This window comes from Halichoerus grypus, chromosome 1 (assembly GCF_964656455.1).
Source record: "Halichoerus grypus chromosome 1, mHalGry1.hap1.1, whole genome shotgun sequence".
NCBI lineage: Eukaryota > Metazoa > Chordata > Mammalia > Carnivora > Phocidae > Halichoerus > Halichoerus grypus.
The window spans coordinates 67,597,203-67,616,789 of NC_135712.1; the positions used below are offsets into that span (position 1 = coordinate 67,597,203).

The 19,587-nt window shown below is 44.7% G+C and overlaps 1 protein-coding gene and 1 long non-coding RNA gene across 9 annotated transcripts in view; one reads left to right on the forward strand and one right to left on the reverse strand.

The window, feature by feature from the left end:
• The window catches only part of LOC118547842 (uncharacterized), a 28,010-nt gene extending 24,472 nt beyond the window's left edge, over window positions 1-3,538 (forward strand). The window contains exons 3-4 of one of the 2 annotated variants that reach the window (XR_013445598.1): window positions 1,492-1,591; window positions 3,418-3,538. This is a non-coding gene — a long non-coding RNA (uncharacterized LOC118547842). The remainder of the gene's footprint in view (window positions 1-1,491; window positions 1,592-3,417) is intronic. The other variant, XR_013445600.1, reaches the window with a different exon arrangement.
• MYLK (myosin light chain kinase) overlaps window positions 1,565-19,587 on the reverse strand; it is a 260,972-nt gene continuing 242,949 nt past the window's right edge. For 5 of the 7 annotated variants that reach the window (XM_078066769.1, XM_078066774.1, XM_078066775.1 and 2 more), the window contains 5 exons: window positions 15,851-16,003; window positions 13,202-13,325; window positions 7,481-7,610; window positions 5,911-6,042; window positions 1,565-3,592 (listed from right to left, as the gene is read on the reverse strand). In XM_078066769.1, coding sequence (XP_077922895.1) covers window positions 3,345-3,592; window positions 5,911-6,042; window positions 7,481-7,610; window positions 13,202-13,325; window positions 15,851-16,003 — 787 coding nt within the window. In that variant the 3' untranslated portion in view covers window positions 1,565-3,344. Of the gene's footprint in view, window positions 3,593-5,910; window positions 6,043-7,480; window positions 7,844-13,201; window positions 13,326-15,850; window positions 16,004-19,587 lie in introns of those variants that run through there. The other 2 variants (XM_078066767.1, XM_078066783.1) reach the window with 2 other exon arrangements.

Sequence of the window (19,587 nt, forward strand, 5' to 3'; positions counted from 1 at the left end):
ATCACATAGCTAGTTGTGGGTAGCGCAATTGAGGAATTGAATTTTAAAGTTTATTTATTTTAATTAATTTAAGCTTAAATAGTCACTTGTAACTCGTGGATACCATATTAGTCAGAACAGACCTAGAATTTGATGATGACCTTATAACAGAATAGTCTGTTATGCTGCAGCCACAAAGAACCCTAAAGTCTTGGTGATTTATAAGAACCAAGGTTTATTTCTTGTGTTATGTACCCATTGGGGGTTGGCTGGGGTCCGAGGCAGATAAAGCAGTTACCATCTTATATGTTGCCAATCAGAGTGGAGAGTCTTGCATTAGTACTTAAGCGCTCTGGCCCAGAGGGGACACCCATCACTTCTACTCACAGCTCACTGACCAGGACTAGTCACGGCCCCATCGAGCCAGGGGCCCACAATGCTGTGCCAGGGGGCGAAGAGCCTCAGTAAGGACTGGCACAGACGTTAGCCTCCCTTTCAAAATACAGAGAAGGAGTTCCTAAAGGGTAAAGAAAGTAGTATTACTTGTATTTTCTGGAAAATTAAAGAAACTCAATTCTCCTTCATCTCCTTGATACTTATTAGCATCGATTTATTAAAAGCCAGTAAGATGTGAAAAGTAAAACTCAAACACTTTGATTAAAAGAAAAAGAGACTATATAAAGTTAGAGCTGACAATAGCCATTATATCTTTAATTATACATAGAAATATCATTTAATATGAAGTTCTGCAATGTAAACGACAACCAATGAATTTTTATGTGTTTGGGATGAAAATAGAATGGGAGAAAATGTATTTTTTTTTCCTGGTGCAGAATATATTTAGTCAATTTTTCCCTAGCAAGGAATAAAAAGTTCTTTTCTTTAAAAATAGTAATTTCCTCATTAGGAACATTTGTGGATTGTGGTTGCCTTGAAAAAATGAAAAAAATTAAATATTTATTAATTGGACAATGGATTATTTCCCTCTAGACTACATTGTGGAATCATAGAATCATCTAATCCAACATTTATTAGCATGCCTTGATTCCTTCTAGAATATCTGTAATATTGTTTGAACACTCAAGATATAAGGGGCTCACCATCTGATAACAGATTTCAATAGAGCAGGAGCGTTATCAGGAATTTCCTCCTAACAAATGTTTAAATATCAAGACACGGAAAGAAAGCACTTGGTTGCCAATAACAAACTGCACCAAAATTACAAATGCGAACCAAGCCCTAGTTAATAATACTGATAATGACGATGATTTTGTCACATGCCAAAATGTCATATAGATCTTAGCATTATGAGGATTCGCTAGATATCGAATGTCCATGGAATTTATCTGTAGAATATAATTGAACCAAACTGATGCTCAAGAGAGATTTCGCACAAAATGTGCAAATTAGGCTACCTCGTGTGAACAAGATCTACGTAAGTTGTTCTGTTCCTTAGTGAAACACAACCATCTAAGCCATTCATGCAGCACAGCATTTGTTTGTCATTTCCAGGATCGCTTTGGGTAGTCTCCAGCTGGTGGCATGGCAAGAAAGAGAAGGCTGCAGAGATTGAACAAACAGCATGCACTGTGGTATCCTTTATTTAAAAACTGTGAGCTAACTACAGTCGTAGTGTTCTCATTTACCATTCTGATGGCATAATAAACTGGGAGAACATTAACACAATTTCAAGACATTAAAAACCTGTAGCAAACACACACACCACACATGGGCACACACATAACACACATGCACACAAAGATTATAGTCTAAACACAACTAAGTGAAGAAAAGCTTCAAATGCTCTAAATCAAATTTTAAAAACCTTTATTATAAACTGTGGCAATACTGTGGCTATTATGAAAAAAATTGTTTAACTGCTTAAAAAGCAAAAAGAAAAATACTGGCAAATTTGAAACTAGCAGCAAAAAGCAGATAAAAATAGAATGAAGGGTAACATAAGACTAATATCAAAGTTCTAAAGTTGATACTGTGTAGGGTTGCACTGAAGTCATTTCAAATTGGTTCTTGAGGAACTATCAAAAAGTCCCTTGAAATATGAAATTGCTGCACTTTACAAACAGTGGAAAAGAAAAAGTATTTGGAATGTTACACACACGCAGAGAAATGTATTAGGTATATCGGTTTATAGTCTTTGTTTATGACCTTCAAAAAGTTTATAAAGAAAAATTTAAGTGCCAATATAGTGAAAGAAAAAGTCCTAAAGATGCAAGTCTGAGTGCATTTATCAGGTCTACGGATATATTTGAAGGCTGGGGGCAAGGCCTGACTGATGCACATTCAAGAAGAAAACATTGTGGGACCCATAAGGTAGGGAGAGTTCTTTGGCGAGTGTTTAGAATGGCAGGTGTGTTAAAGTCAGACTGCCCCGAAGGAGATTCCAAAGTACGTGCAGGTCTACAGCCCTTCATCAGTTGAAATCTGTTTCATAGTGGCCAATAAATAATTAAGACTAACTTTTCAGCAAACTGGTTTTTCATACGTTCAAACACAAAAATCTTTACCACACACGCAGAGCTGATATTCTGTAACAGCACAAATACGAATCCTGGTTTCAGAAGAAAAGCACATTAGCAAGGATTTTTTTTTTTTCATGGGTTCTTACAAAAATGTCTGAAGCTGCTAGACATCTGCAAAGAGGGGATAAGTTTAGATTTCCTACTGATTTTGGAAGAAAAGAGATTCTATGTTCCTAAGGAAGCCAGCCATCCACGAGCAGGGAACCCGGTCTTCAGAATCTAAGAAGCGTCACGTCCTTAGTGCTTAAACTCATGGCAAGTTCAGAGCCAGCAAAACTGGCAGGTGGAACAGGGGGGAGAAATGAAAAGTTTGCATGTCTATAGTATACTTTGGGATCAAATGGGCCTCGTAAGTTAAAATGGCTCAACTGCTTTCAGAATGAAGTGCTGCAGGACTAGAGGAGACGCCGTTCTCTGGAGTTAGGAGCTGGGAGAGACACATCTCCATCTCCAGGGACCTTCTGGGCTGAGCTGTGAGCACAGGGCCTTATTTTTCATGAGTGCTTTCAGTTAGGGAATTTATGACTTTGCCCAGATAAAGATTTCTTTTGGTTACTTTCTAACATCAACAGATCAGGCAAGTTACTGGTAATTTCCCAAAATGAAATCTGGCCGTGTTAGTATCTTAAGGTGCCAGCTAGTTCACATTAATGCCCATCAGTAGCTGCTGCTGGGTACCAACTGCTGTTGCTGAACAATCAACCCTCAAATGACCTAACTAGATAATCTATCACACTAAGTGCTTTTACTATCTTGGATTTTTTTGAGCTTTAGAGAAATAGTCTTTGTAATATGCCTTAGAAGCTTCTTCTCTCTGGCTTTGTTTCACTCTTCCTCTTCTTCTTCCCCTTCCCCTTCCCCTTCCTCCATGGTCTCCACAATGAGCTCCGCTGTGCAGGTGGCTTCCCCGAGACTGTTGACAGCCTTGCAGGTGTACTTGGCATCGTCGTCCCCGCAAACATCGCTAATGATTAAAGAGCAGTTCCCATCCTCGTCGTAGTCTATCTGGAAGTGGCGGGACTCCCGGATTGACTGGTCATCTTTGAACCAGACAACTTCAGGGTCTGGGTATCCTGCAGCACAGGGAGAGGACACAAATTGCAGAAACCATTATTCAAAGTTTCCTACCAATTCATGCAAGCAGCTCCTAAGCAACCTCTATTGATTAAGGGGGTACAGGAAAAAGTCACGATGTTGGCTTTTAACATCTCTTTTGAGATTTACATTCGGATATGGGCATATATTGTAAAGAGCAATATCTGAAATCCCACAAAAGGTACTTTACAGGCATGCCGTTTGCCATCCACGTGGGGCTTGTACTACGTCCCACCTGCAACACAGCCCTGACTCCAGCCACATGCCTAGAGCTAAAGATCTCCTTGGGTGAAAAGAAAATTTCTTATCTTGTATAGAAGTTGAACTTAAATAAATTTAAATAAAAAATAAGAGAACAAATGGGCACAAGAGATCTTTAGGGGGTGATGGAAATGTTCTAAAATTGGATTGTGGTGATTGTACAATAAGATGGGTAAATTTTATGTTATGTAAATTATAACTCAAAGCTGATAATAAGCTCCATAATACATAAGTTAGAGGATCTGATAATATTGCTAAGAAAAAGAAGCAATATTTATCTTAGTCTGATCCAAAGACAGATAATCTGCCAACTATAGATAACTGGAAATTGACCACATTGGTTAGCCTCATTTTATGTTATTAGTCATGTTTCTGGAAAATTCAGCATTTAAAAAATATATTTTATATACATATATACATCATATGTATTATATATGAGATGTGTATATATATATATATATATATATATATATATATATATATATAAGCCTTTACAAATACATAATAATTCTAACTGACTTTTTCTTTACGTTTTGGAGAAAGATTTTTACAGGAAAAAAAATTACAGCCCCATCCAGAATAAAAATTACACATAAGAACTTAAGAATTTGAACATTCTTTTCAAGTAGATTTTGTTTGTATCAAAATGGCAGCCATATGCTTTAATTCCTCCTTAGTGCTCTAGTCAAAGTTCTGCAAATAATGAAGGCAATAATCCCAAAGAGAAAAGTACAAAAATGATAATCACTATGTTGTAATAATTTTTAAAAAGGAAAAAACCTCAGAAGACCCAGAGACAGTGGTGATGGTGAGAATTCTGAGCACTGGCCCCAGAGCTTTCAACAGTGTCCCCAAGCTGCACACTTCCACGCTAGCAAAGGCAACACATCGACCTTTTTTTTTTGTTAATTGAATAGAAAAAAAGAAAGATGATTATAGGCACTGTATTTACAAGGCAATCTGAGATATAATGACGCAGGAGAAAAACTTTTCTCATTCCTCACTTTGGGTTACTTTACCCAAAAGGCATTATCTAGTCCTACTGCTGGAGAATCTTAGAACGTGGGAGGCATGATTTGTTCTGATGGCTGTCCTATGCTATGCAGCCTTGGGAAAGTTGCCTAATGAACTCCTGTGCTTTATTTGGTCAGACTGAAATGAGATAATCCTCCACTTTGGTTGGCACGCAATAGTCACAGACTTGAGACAAAGAACCCTGTCTTTTCTTGCCCTTATCTTTCTGGAATGTTGCTGTCTGTGGAAATGGCAATGCTTTGTGTCACCAATATTGCTCACTTCTCAGGTGCTATGCTAAGATCCCTTAAGTTCCCTTGAGCACTGACAGCTCACAATTCTATGGCCACATTATTCTCGGCAGGCAGAGAAGCATGGGGAAGGTGGCGTAGGCACCTGGAGCCCAGCTTCCCTCCATCTGGAGTCACATGGCATGCTCACTCTCTGCACTTACCAATCCCACAACTTTTCCCTTGGTGCTGTGACATCTTGAACAGACTTAAGAGGTTCCCCCTTTTCCCATACGGCCTCTCACAGCATTCCCCAGAGCTACACAGGCATTAGACATCATCTTAAGGTTAAAGGCCTGAGGCTCAGAAGACTTAGATCACCATCCAAGGTCACACAGCCCGCAGATGAGCAGCAGAGCCACCCGACTCCCCATCCTATACTCTTCATGGCCACCTTCCTTTGAAGCCTCTTGTGGGCAGTTCACATGCTTCCCAGAAGCTTGCAAAGCTCATTTCATTAAGCATGTTCCATAGCCAAACAGTGATAAACCACTTTTAACTTGAGTCTAGTGGCTGATGCAAGGATGTGAAATAGCCAGGGTGTCCTAGGCGAGTCACTGAATGGCACCAACCTTCAGGAGGCGGAGTGGGAGCAGCTGGCCAACTCCTCCTGGCCCCATTGTCCTCGCAGCCTGGCTGCCCAGAATGAACATTTTGCCCGGGGCACACAGCAGGGCCCACCAGTCCACCACACCCCTTTTGTAGTCAAGGGAAGAATAGCTACAACTTACCTTCAATCTTGCAGTCAAATCTAGCAGCGCTTCCCTCCACAACTTCTAAATCACGGATGGTCTTAGAGAAATAGGGTTTTACATGGGGCTTTTCCTCTGCAACAGCCTCAAGGAAAGCTTGAGACACATCTTCTAGGAGACAGGGAAGGAAATGAGGTCAGTTCTTCATTCCCTGTTCTCTCCTCTTCCCTCGTTTAAAAAAGCTGACTTTTTTGTTTAAGTTGCTACAATTCAGCAAATAATGCAGCTTAGAGGACTGAATCAAGCACACCTTTCTCCTGGGGACAGGCTGGCCTGCTGCCAAAAGGTTTTGGCAGCAGAGAGAACCGTGACCAAACTGCGGAAATGTTTTAACTCCCCCCCCCCCTTCCCTTATGCTGACACATTGAAAAAGGAAATAATCTTTAAAAAGGATTTCTGGCTGCATTCCATGCTGTTTCAGGATTCAGTGGAGGGTATCTAACAAGGACAAACCACACCAGCCTTCCCGATCTCTGTCCCCCCTTTGCCCTCCTCCTGCAGCAGCAGGCCCTTTACCTGCTCCTCGGGAAGGAGGAGCTGGGTCCTAGACGCATCTTCAATCTGCCTGGAGTTCTGTTCTCCACACTTACACTGCCTTCCCATTGTATGACGGGGACCAGGGATTTAGGGAAAAGCTGTACTGGAGGGGCTCCTGTATCTTCTCCCTTCCTTTCAGGCTATTTCTGGGTCATCTGGGGAGTGTGGATCAGGAGGGACCGGGCCCGCATGCTGCAGACTATGCCCCCGACTCCATCAGAACAGCCCAGCAAGCAGCCTTGCCAATTACCCTGCCTTTATACACAGGAGGGATCTAGACTTAGCTTCTCACCTTTGGATACCAAAAACACCAGGCAGCAGGAGGTAGGGGGGTGTCTTTGGCAAAATGAGGTGCCTCAAGAAGATAAGGGCCAGTCCCTACGTGTATCTGGAGCAGGAAGAGGCCGAGGCCTTCAGTGAAGAGATGGTCAAGGCAGCCTCTCGAAGACGGTGTGCAAATAACTAACCCCATTGGTCTCCAGGAGGAGCCCTGTCATGCACAGTCTACCCCGTTCAAACAACATGTTTCAGCATCATGAAAAATGCCAAATGAATATGGACGATAGTTTGTTTTTTTTAAAGAAAAACACAAAGACATAAGAATATGGAAGGATATTTTTTTAAAAGATACTACTATATGTGTTTATTTATGTTTACCTATCAATATACAAATATCGCTTTTGTAATGAGAAAAAAGGAAGCTTTTAATGAAGTCTTCGCTAATTCTTATGTAAAATATAGGGAAAAGAACAGCGGAAGTCATCTGGTTCTACTAGACAAATAACTTTCCCTCTGAAAATAGTTAAACTTAAGGTTGAACAATTAAAGAATAACTAGTAATTGTTGTTAGGGCAACCTAAAATTAGTTCTGAATTTAATCCTTGTAGTTTATATTATATAAAAACAAACAAACAAACCGAAAACCCCCCCAAAACCTCAAAATGTCCCTCCATCCCCCAACCCTTCCTTTCTCACCAATTGGCTGGATAAAAATCTTCCTGGAGCTCCTTACCTTCAGATTCTAATTTTTCTGCATTGAGCGGGCTGGTTGGTGACCCTGTTGAGGATTTCCTGCCACTGAGCCCTGAGATCATTGCCATAGAGGACAGTCTTCCAATGGCTCTCACAGCATTGCCCGTTTTCTGGAAAATAGACACTGGGGTTGGACTCAGGCGGCGTCCGTGGCTCCAGCTGGGCAGTGGGGTTCGGGGAGAAGAGCCTAGCCCAGGAGAAGTAGCTGTCCCTGAAACGAGGGCCTCCCAAGTGCCGAGGTTCTGCCAGAGGAATGAGCCCAACCTTGCTCTGCTCAGCACTGTCAGCGTGTCAGAAGATGTTCGGAGAATGGAATGGGGCCTGGAACCAGTGTGTGCGTTAATGTGACTAAACAAGGTCAACATGAGACAAAAACCCTTTTCATACTCTGCTTCAACTCCCATAAAAGGGATAGTTTATATAAAGCAACTGCAGGCTGAGACAGCTCCAAAGACTTACTGCTGACGGGGCCCAGTGGGGCTGCTTCTCGTAAAACAATACTAGTGATAGGAATTTAATTGGTCCAGAGAAAGTTACTACAGATCCGACAGGTCATGATGCGAAGAAAAAAAAGAAAAAGCATTCTATTGACCTTGGGCAAGTCGCTTAACCTCTCCGGGCTTCAGTTTCCTTCTCTGTTTAAGGAGGGGTTTGGACAAAATGATCTCCAAGGTCTCATTACTTCTGTTTATGATTCAGATACTTAAGAGATTCTGAGACACACTCAGCCCGGCCTGTGAGTCTGTGAATCCACAGTGAGGTTCTGGAGGCGTGTACCTCCCTGACGTACAGCCAGGCATCAAAAAGAAGGACCCAAAGGAATGAAAGGCAGCGGCACTTTGCTTTTCTGAGATGAGAAACCTTGGGAGAAGACAGAATTTCTGCTGAAAAGGACGCCAGAACTTGCTATGAAAACTTCCTTTGCATTGTGAAAATTCTACCAAGCATAGGATTTAGGTCAGGAAATCCCCTATAATATAGAGTTGTGTCTATGCTTCTCCTTCACCTTCCGATCCCACAGGTCTTTGAGGGTCTCACCTTCAAGTGATGTTTCCCGCCCCTTTTCTAAGGTCAGTGGAATGACAAGGTAAGAAACGAAGGCATCGCCAACTCTTTCCATCCCTGCACCCAAAGCGTCTTTTCAGGCACCCCGACGCTGTCTGTCCAGAGTGCAGACAGCGCCGCGGCCTGGCTCCCCAGACTGAAGAGACAGCTGCACACAGGCCAGGGGCTAGCACTCACCTCCTGGGCCGTAAACCGCCCCGCACAACCGCTGCCTCCTGAACTTTCTTCCTGTGCTCAACTATTTCAGTAAAGCCTCACGATTTGGAACTATCTGGAAAGCCAGGATATTTCCATAAAAAGATTATTTTGAAAGTAAGGAATCACAGGGCACTAAGGACTCATAACGGGTGTGTGTGTGTGTGTGTGTGTGTGTGTGTGTGCTTTAAGCTGAGATCTGCTATAACGGCTGCCACTTTTCTGTTTGTCACATGCCATCCTTGTGGCTGACTCTTTTCATGCACTTTGGACAGACATTCCATCCTGCTCTGTCCCCTGGCCATCCGCCCTCTTGCATATATCACTGTGGTGTGGTTATGTTTCCGGCCCTCTGTCACCATGGTGAAGCTGTGTCCCTCTGAACAGAATTCCGGAAGCCCCAGGTGGCGGTGATGTTGGGATGGGGGAAGAAGGTGAGAGGACAACGGACCAACTTAGCTGTGTGCAGAGGCCCCGTGGCCCTGCAGAGAATGTACCTGCAGACTGAGCCCACCTGGCAGTCTTGCATGCTCTGCCTGGAGAGGCTGTTCCTGGTGACATCATTGATCTATTTGTTGTGCTAGCTGGAAAGATCCAGCTCTTCCCATGGGAGCTCATCCTGACCTCAGGAAGGGGCAAGAGGAGGTGCCAGCCACGGCAGCCCTCCCTATGGAGTCGACGTCAGACCAGACTATTCCCAAGCCAGCCAAACTGTCAGACCCAGCCCTTCTGGCTCTCGATTCCCTTTATCCAACACAGATTGGTTTGCCTGGCCCAGGAGTCGCTCAACTCATTACTATGCAAATCAGTTCCTCTCTGTGGACCTCATGTTCTTGAACCAGAAGATTTGAATCTCCCTATAGCTCCAGTCTTCTCAGAGACTATGATTCATACATGGGACTGTGTAGCAGGGAACACTCCCCATGGGCCCATGGGCTCCCTAATTCCAAACGCCTGGATTGTGACTGATTAGGACTATCTGTACTTGTATGGTGTGGAATAAGGAAGTCTTTCCTCTTCTATTAACAAAATGACTAATATGAAGTTGCCAGAACAAGGCAGATAAAAGAGAGTATTTCAGAGAAGGAAGCCAATACACATTAACAAAGAGGCTTCCATCAGATGGAGTATTACAGCATATAATTTCTAGAACAGGGAGAAAAGTAAGAAGTGCTTAATAAGGAAAATCTTAACAATAACCTACGTCAATCTTTGGGAACTGATTTATGAAAAAAAAATCAGTAGAGAAATTGTCACAACTAGAAAAGAAATACATCTGTATGTTCTAGTCCTCCAGTTTCATGCCTTTGAGCTGAAAATTGGTTGCTGCTTTACTAAGATTTTAGAAATTTTTGGAACATCAAGAAAAATTTCAATACCCTAAGTTCCATCCTTGCTTTGAGGAAGTATTTTTCTTGTCTGAGGGCAATTGCCCAGGCTGGGTTCCTGTGCTCCACGCGGGTACTGTTTGTACGGGCCTCCCTAATGCCACACAGACTCCCTCCCTGGGAGAGCCAGCGAGGGTGACTAACCAGCCTGTGTTTGCCAAGGACAGAGAGGTTTCCCAGGAGGAGAGTCTTTCAGGGTTAAAGCTGGGATGGCCCCTGGGACACTGGGGCAAGTTGGTCACCCTAGAGCCAGTCAGCCAGCCATCATAGACCCTACATATATACCAACAGCTCTGAGACTCCAGTTTCCCCTGATAAGTGAATATCCAAATGTGATAGCCAAGAGTACTCTCTGCTATACAGAGTCAAAAGCTTTCTTCTCTATGGGCCTATGGTCCATACTGCTGGTGTCTTTGTGGGTCTCAGAGAATAAAGATGGCTGCCCACAGGCCTCTCATTCCCAGTCCTTTGCTTCCAGTTTCACAAGCAGCAGCGCTGTTATCCTATTCAACTCACCCTCAGTGCTACTGCTCACGTCTTTTTAAAATTCTTTCATATAAATAAAAAAGTACCTTCTTTCAGATAAACTTCCTCCTAAGATCAATGACATGATTAGTCATCTACATGTTACCTTACTTCTAGGGATTTGCTCTCATGTTACTTCCTTCTTCCTGGGCCTTTTATGGAAACCACACCAGAACGATAACAAGGAACCTTCTCTTGTGCAACCATAGAGATTTCTGGGCCACCTGTGTCTGCCCTGGGCCCTTCCCTCCACCACAGTCAACCCCATTTTATTCCACCGCACTTTACTCTGCCCCACCACACGCAACCTCAGCTGCTCTGAGAGGGAAGCCCCTATTCAGGGTGTGCTAAGGTCCTGGTATCTGGGGTAAAAAATGTGGATGGTTAGATGCAGGCGAGCCATTACCAGTGAAATTATGCTTCGGGGACATCTTGTGCCACATGGGATTTTATAGACTACTTTTGTGTGTAATTTTGTGAAACCTAACCACCATTTTTGTGGAAAACCTATTTCCAAATGCTGCTACCTATATGAAGGTATGAAATTAAGGTTCCTTCTCTGAATTCTATCCTTTTCTTTCCCTTCTCACTTCCAGAAAACCTTATGGCTAGTAACACTGTTAACAAATAGGAAAAACTTCGATTTAAAATATCAGCACAAATTATGGTTCCCTGACCCATCAGACTAAAAAATTCCATTTATTTCCTCTCCCATTTCCTTTTCTCTGTGCCCGTCCCCTGGGTTCAGGTCCTTCCTGGCTTTGGTTCATCCACAGATGTGTCGATGCCCCCAGAGAGCTTGAAGTGGTAAGGCTGCCTCTTAACCCACAGCATCATCCAAGCAAAACCCAATGAGACTCACTGCCAGTAGGACCACCCCACCCCCACACCAGCCACCCTATTCACTCCAGAGATACCATTATTTCTTTGAGATCTACTGGCCATAGGATCATTAATAAAGCCAACTTTGATTTTATGGACCCCTTTACATTTTAAGAACATTAGTTACTCCAATTTCACTGGATCCTAACGATACCAGAGGGTAAGGTAAGCAACACAGGTGTTCCAAGTCACCTGGCACTTGAGGGAACCAAGAGATCCCCCTAAACCTTCAGCGGGGGCTAACCAGGAACTGACTCCCATTGTGGGGGAGTCCTGGCTGAGCCACTCAGGGGGCAGTAATCCCTTAAACCCACACACCCTAAGGCCCCCTTCGCCTCTCCTCCTCTCAACCTCTGTGTGACTTTGTGCTTTTGGGGGGTTTAGTGACTACAGTTTAGTCCTGCTGTATGGCACATTACCAGTGTCCCAATTGCCTCTAAAACAGAGATTTCCTTCTTCTCTGCCACATAGACCATTTTTAAATGCCCCAATTCCCTTGGCTGCCCAGTTAAAGGACTCTGCTCCTGTCGGGGTGAGGACCTCTGCGCCTTCTCCTCCGTTTGTGCTGTATCCCCTCTTCTCTTGTTCTAGCCCATTTTCCATGACCACTTTCAAAGTCCTCCCCCTGGCAGCATTTCCTCACAACCACATCCAACTCTGGTGTGACTGACTCCTTTCTCCCATTTACACTCACATATATGGCTCTGGAAGGCTATACTGATAGTTTATGATTCTTGGTGCGCATTATGTCCTTTTATGTCCATTTGCTTCAGTTCCCCATTACACTATACATTCCTTGAGTATAGAAACCCACGTGCCGGCATGTAGAAACCATAGCCCAGAAATTTTGTAATACTAATAGTGATAATAAAAATAAAATAGCTGATGACAAGTTCTCTATGGTTTTGGATGACAATTTTATCCATCTGCTATTAATCAGAGGCAATTTTGTGCCATTGTTAAGACTGTACTTTGGAGCCAGGCTCTGGGTTTGAATCCACTCCCATTTACTAGCTACGTGATCCTTGGTGACCTTCCTAACCTTTCTCAGCCTCAGCTTGTCTCTAAAGTGGGGATAATAATAGTACCTGCCTCCTAGGATTAAAAGACTCACTGCATAGAAAGTGCTTTGAATGTTTCCTGACATATGGCCAGCCCTCCATACATATGAGCTACTGGTATCATTTTTGAACACTTACTATGTGCCATGCAATATGCTCAAGGCCAGATGAAGATTACTTCATATAATTCTACCAAAGATGCTGTGATGTTGGTACCACTATTACCCCCATTTTACAGGTGAGAATATGAAGGCATGGGAAGGTTGTCACTCGCCCAAGGACACATAGTAACATACAATCTCCCTAGATAGTGGGGACCATATCTCTCTTTGTAGATCCTGTGCCCTCCTCCTTCACTATAAAGAAATGTAAGGCCATCACACTGTCTTTAAGGAGATCACATTCTCCAGGGTTGCCAAATAGTCTTCAAGGTGACATTGCTCAACCCTAGCCACAAAGACATGAAATGTCAGTCTTGGTCCCAGACTATTTCAGAAACAGATGTAAATATTCTTGGATTGAGGGTAGCTCCAATAAAGCAAATGTGAGGGGCAACATCTGAGTCCAAAGGGACAACCTCGTTACCTGCCATTTCCTTCTTGCCATGTACTTCTTCATCCGGTCCTTGGAGAGTTTCTTGGCCTCCATGTTCTTGGTGTCTTTCATTAGCCATGGATGCTGAAGGCACTGGGTGCAGTCCAGGCGGTTTCTGATGGAGGCAGAGATCAGAGGATTTCTGAGCAGGAGGGGACCTCAGAGACTGCTGGTCAGATCAGAAATGGGAGGTCACCTGTCCTTGGTCACACAGGGCAGAGCCCAGGGCTCTCTCTGTTCCCAGTCCATCCACCATGATCAGGGTCACTGTGCTCCTGGCCTTTTTCCTCTCTTGGTCTGAGTTACACTGACTTACTCTATGTAAGTTTTTAAGTGTTAAGTCCTAACCACCACGTAAGCAACTGGAGTCTCATGACCTGCCCTTGGGGTCTAGGAAGGGTAAAGACAGACACATCTGAGAATGATATTCTACGGTGGGGTCATTCTACTGGTCACACGGGGGCAGGGGGCTGTGGAGGCCTAATCTTTCTGTCTCCTTGTCTGGGGGAGGAGAGAGTAAAACATTAGGCCGAAATCTCTGAGAATCACTGAGCTCTCATGTCTTATGTTGTGGTTTAGTGTCAGGTTTTTCTTGTTAAAACTCAGAAGTATGTCCTACATACAACCTATGAATTATGACAACCTTAGAAACTGCACTCAAACTCATTTAATCTTTCTGAAAGCTCTGGGATTCTAGAAATAATTCAGGGTCATCACCTTAATTGTAATAGCACTAATAGAGCTCAAAGAACCAAATGTTAACATACATAGACAAATAAGTATAAGTAAATTTGCTCAGTATAGCAAAATGTAGTGATCTTTAGATAAAGGGATTATGGATTATTTTAATTTTCCTATATTCATATTTTCTACAACTTACATGTATTAATTTTATAATATAAAAATATTTTAAAAAGTGTAGATAGGTGGAGATTTCTGGCTAAAGAGATGCTACATTTAAGAGTTTATGGGAATCGAATGTCTTGATAATTTGAAATCAGTTCTTTGGTGAATCCATTTTATGAGCACAGAGGGGCCAGCACAGCTCATTACTGAGTTAATTCAAGGTCAGATGAGAAAACAGGTATATACATAATGCCTCATTTACCAAATCTTCAGTGAATGAAGCTCAATGGACAAAAGCCATCCTGGGCCAGAGTTATTAGGAAGGAGGTCTGCATCTCCATGAAGCACCCTGGGAGTGAGGATCGCTCCCACTGGAAGGGAATCTAGGCCCCCACAACATCCAGATTCTACCCAGGTCATGCCTACTTCTGCTACAAAGGCTCTGAGAGCAAAATGCCAAAAAGGCCTCACCAAAGGAGTGTGGATGTAGCTTCTGGAGGAGTTTGGCCTGAGGTAGCTCAAAAGGACTGAGAGGTGGACACATAACCAGAAAATCGGAGCCATCTGAGAGACCCTCTAACTCTGCTCTTTTCACAGCTGTGCTCTTGGTCCCAAACAGGATTTCTCCCAGAGGGGAACAAGATAACTGGTAGCCTCAGGGGGTCTGTGGGCTAGGCAGACAGGGCGGAACCTGCACCCCAAAGTCACCTGGCTAATGCAGTCACCTGACTGTGGAGTCTGGCCGCCCTTCCCCTTCTCATCCTCTGGTACCCCACCTATTCAACACCACCCTTCTAGGGCAAAGCTTAGAACTGTTCCCTGTTGCCAAATGCTACTGGGGGGCTCCTGGAGCCAGGCCCCGCCTCATCTGGCCACCTGTTTACAGAGCGGGCGAGGCACCCAACGGGCTGGTTGCTCTCATCTGACAGCCACGGCTCCCTTCCCGGGGGCATGTCAGCTTTCCCTACACACGCACAGCCTCCCCGCCCCCCTGCTGTACTCCCACCAGTTCCCTCACCTGGAGAGTCCTCACCCACGAATTCGGCTGGCCACCCCCGAGGCCTCTGCCCTAGCCTCCGCAGCTCTGCTCTTCTCTCATGGGAACACTTACAGTGCTCCTTGCTTACACTTACAGAGCACCTGCTCTCACGGCCTCAGGCCGTCCACGTGACCGAACATGCCGGCCTCCCAGTGGTCACTACTGTTTTATGTGTCCCTCCACCGACCACAAGGGCAGCTCCCGGCAGCCCCCACAGTCTGCACGGTGAGGTGGGCCAGGGACCCGTGGGGACAGGGCTGAGCCAGCGGTCTGAAATCACAGCCTCACTTAGGCCAGTGGGAGCAGGTACCCTGTTCAGGCCGGCAGTTCTTAAATCATTGAGATACGGAAAAAACACCAAGACGGATTAGCCCAGGGGTATGATCAGGGGCCACAAACAGGATACTTCTGGAGTAACCCCCGAAGAGGGGCTGAGGTTTCAGCCTGGCTTCCGTGGCCACACTCGCACACAGAAAACAAAAGGGGCTATATCATTATTCACACAGAACAGGCTTCTCCTCTCCCTGCAACATTGGTCAAGGGTTGCTTTTCGAGTGAGCTTTCTGTGCTTCTCAAGACCAGTTGGGTGTTGGGGAGCGGGGGGCCTAGGAAGACTCCTCCTCCCCACTACTCGCAGTGCCTGCCCCCCTCTCCTCAGGGGAGAGGGGACCCACAAAGGGCAAAGGAAGTCCCTGCTTCCGGACCCCAGTCCAGGGAGCGGGGAAGCTGAAAAGATGGAAATGTCAACTCATTACTTCATATCTTTCTTCAGCAAATTGCTGATAAAATCCTTGGCATCGTCAGAGATCTCATCGAACGCTTCGTCGTCGAAGTCCCAGGTGGCTGAGGTAACGTTGGCTAGGGTTTCATTATCGTTGTCACCCATGAAGGGGGAAAGTCCACTAACCCTGGAAGAGAAGAACAGGACAGCAGGTGAATGGGGGTGGGTGTTGGCAGGGAGGGCAGGATGGGACGATCCCTCCAAGTGAGTGTCACTGAGGTCAAAGGTGAGGGCCCCGCAAAAGCCTGCACCCATAACACCCCTGTGCCTGCCTTGCCTCCCACCAGAGAAAAGAAGGGAGGGCGTGGTTCCCCAGGCTTTGTGGCCCCGACTCTTCTCAGTGCTCAGAGTGCTTCTGGCATGTCACTGCCTAGTGTCACCACCTGCCTGTGAGGCTGAGGGGAAGGAATTTACTTCAGTTTACTGCTTTGGCAGGACACAGCAGGGCCCCTCCTCCCTGTCCTCTGTTCTGGCCCAAAGCCCAGAACCTTCTCCAAGGCTCCTGGGTAGAGAAGCTCCCTTCTCTCTGTGCTGGTGCCACCCTCACCAGGGACTAGTTACATGGTACAGCACTCATCACCACACCGGGCCACCCCTGCTCCCTTCTACCTCTCATCTTCACACCTGTCAGCACCAATGACAGGGCCCAGCATGCCCGGGGTGCTTAGCAAGCATGGACGAACAGCAGACTTCGAATCAGCAACATGGGTTTGGTGATCCATCTATACCAGTGAGCCTGAGGCACTTAGGCCAAACCAGAAAGCTTCCCTAAGAGATACCAAGGCTGAGGAAATAGCACAGTCTGTTTCTTTTCTGGGTGATCTGGGACAATTTCCTAATCTCTCCGTGCCATGTTCTCCTCCTCTACATAATGGAGAACCTACCACTTAACTATACAGTGGTCACCACTTTTACTCATTCTACTTCTCCTCTTCCTCCTTCTCCTCCTTCAAGAGCATCCTGGCAGCCAACATTTACCATGTGCCAGGCACTGGGCAAACAGCTTAAAATAGATGAACTCATTCAATCTTAATACCACCCTATAACCCAGGTAACTCATTACTTTAACAGACGAGGGAATGGGCACAGAGTGGGGTTAAGTAACTTGCCCAGGTTTCAATCAATGAGATCTGAACCCAGGCACCTTTCTCTAGAGCCTAGATCTTAACTGCACCTTTAGACGAGTATTTCTATGCAGATGAAGGCAATCATGGTGTACAGCTCTGGCACGAGGCCTGGTCCGTAGTAAGGAGCTTGGTCCATGACTGCAGTTCTTCCACGTACAGTTCACCCCCACTGCCTCACCAATCCGTGACCTCAGGAATGACGCATTTACCAATAACTTAAGCCAAATGAAATTTGTAAGGCCAAGTATCTCAAAGCCAAGTAGGACAGATTCACAGCTTACTGGCCTGATCGCTCACTTCCGTGTACCTCATCTTCATACCAACCATCCCCCCTGCCATTCACCCTGACCTAGGGCGACCTCATGGGTGTCAGGCCTAGGCAGGTGCACAGGGCCCCACCCTTAGAAGGTCCCACTCTTGGTTTAATGATCTGCTACTGTCATTCTGAAAGTCATAGTAACGTTTGAACAAGTCACTCCCCCTTTTTATTCTGCATGGGGCCCCACAAATTATGTAGCTGGTCCTGCCCTGACCCCACTTGAGTCCCATGAGATGGATCCAGGGCCTTCATGCCATCAACTTTCCAGATGAAGCCTTCACTAATGTCCCTTTTCCCCAAATCCTTAAGAACACATCATCATAAACAATGACGCAAACCCTTCTGGAGGCATCTCTACATCCAAACGGCCTCAGCTTATAAAATACAACAGCACCTGCAAACTAAGTTTTGTAAAACAAAACCCACTGAAATATTGTGAGGCAAGCTTGCCATGGGAGGAACCCTCCCGCGAAACCTTGTGTAAAAAGAAGAAAGCTTTTGCAATGTGAGTTATCTTGCCCTAGTCAATATATTTGTGTTTTAGAATAACAGAGTTTTGCAGATGGCATTAAAATGTCTTAAAGCTGATTTCTGTTCTGTTTGAAGAAGACATGGGGCTAATTATTCTCGGTTACATGACAAGGAAGGAAGGGTGGGCGCGAACCACTCCCAAGTCTGCACGGTTATAGGCTATTCCTCCCCCCTCCCCCAACACACACTCTCTGGGCCTCAGGTTCCCCTTTTTTCACCAAGGGTACTGGGCTAGAATTCCTAGGGGCTTCCAGCTCTCCCCATCTCTGCAATTCAGTGTGACCCCAGCTAGCCCATCTCGAAGGAGCCTGACTCTTGCTTGTCAGCTACATGCCTCCTTCTGTCTTTACATTTTGCATTTGAAACAAAGGGGGGAAAGTCCTGCAGCATTCCAAAGACTGCAAGAAGAGCAGACAACCCTGCTGTGGAATGCTGCACCATCCTCTTCTCCAAACCTCCTTTCCTAATTAGGGACTGTAATCCTGCAAAGATAGGGCTTAATCTCTGTAAAGTTCACAGTTGGGGAGAGCCTCCTCATCTCTGGCGCTCCTCCTTTCTGGCAGCCCATCCATCTGAAATACCCCCAGCCCTGGCTGGCTCCTTGCCTGCCAAGCTCCCACAGAATTCCTGTTAAAGAGTATGTCTCTAAAATAAAACTTGCAATATATGCAGAGCATGATGACAAAGAGAGTGTCAGAATTTCAGTAATGTTTCTTGGTGGTGGGATTTGGCAGGACTTTTTAAAAAATTTCTTTTCTGGGCTTTTTATTGCTAGAATTTGCATAAGGATCACATATGGTTGGGTTGATCAACCCAATCAACAAACATAATAACATTAGTGTTAGAAACACAACTACCCACCCCTCTTCCTAGTTTTATCTCATTTTTTAACTGAAGGGGGTCAGAGTATGCCACTCCAAAACATGCCACTTTGGTATAAAGAATGTTTTGAGCTGAAGGCAATTAGCTCTTTGCCCTCCCTTTCTGTCTCAAAGCAGGACATCCATTTCTCTTTATTAAGGTGACACAAATTTCCATTTGTAAATATGTTTTCTCCCTTCCCAGAAAGAGGAGACTCGTCTTCATAACAGACCTTGCTAAACAACCCTTATTTACTACACATTTCCTAGTCACCTTCTCATAATTTACACCCTCCAGAAGCCCCAAACCTCTTTTCCTTTGTCTAGTTATTTCTCTACAATTACTTGCTTGGTCTGTTAAAATAGTATGTAAGCCCCCAATTCTAAACATCTTCTTGAATCACATTTCTTTGTGAACTCCTATGCGTATATACATAATTAAATCTGGCTTTTTTCTCTTGTTAATCTGCCTTTTGTCAGATTGATTTACAGGCCTCCAGGAAAAGAACCTAAGAGGGTGGAGGAAAGTTTTTTCTTCCTCCCCAACATAACCAACAGATTTATCTGTTTTTTTATACAACTGTAATCAGCGTGGGAAAATTCTTGGGTGTTCCACTTTTTTGTCACTTGACATTGTCATTCACAAGTGTGTACAAAGTCTTCACATCCATTTTTAACGGTCGCTGATGAGTCACAGAGGTCATGACTACAGGCTGTTCTAATTTCTTAACTCTTAATCTCTCACTGAAACAAAACTTTGCCCAGGGAATCTGATGCAGAAGACTGTTCTGCTTGCAGGACAGAATGTCAGAACAGAGAAAGTTACAGAAATGTCTCTTTCACTATACTTTCCTCATGGTGTTTTTCAAGCAGA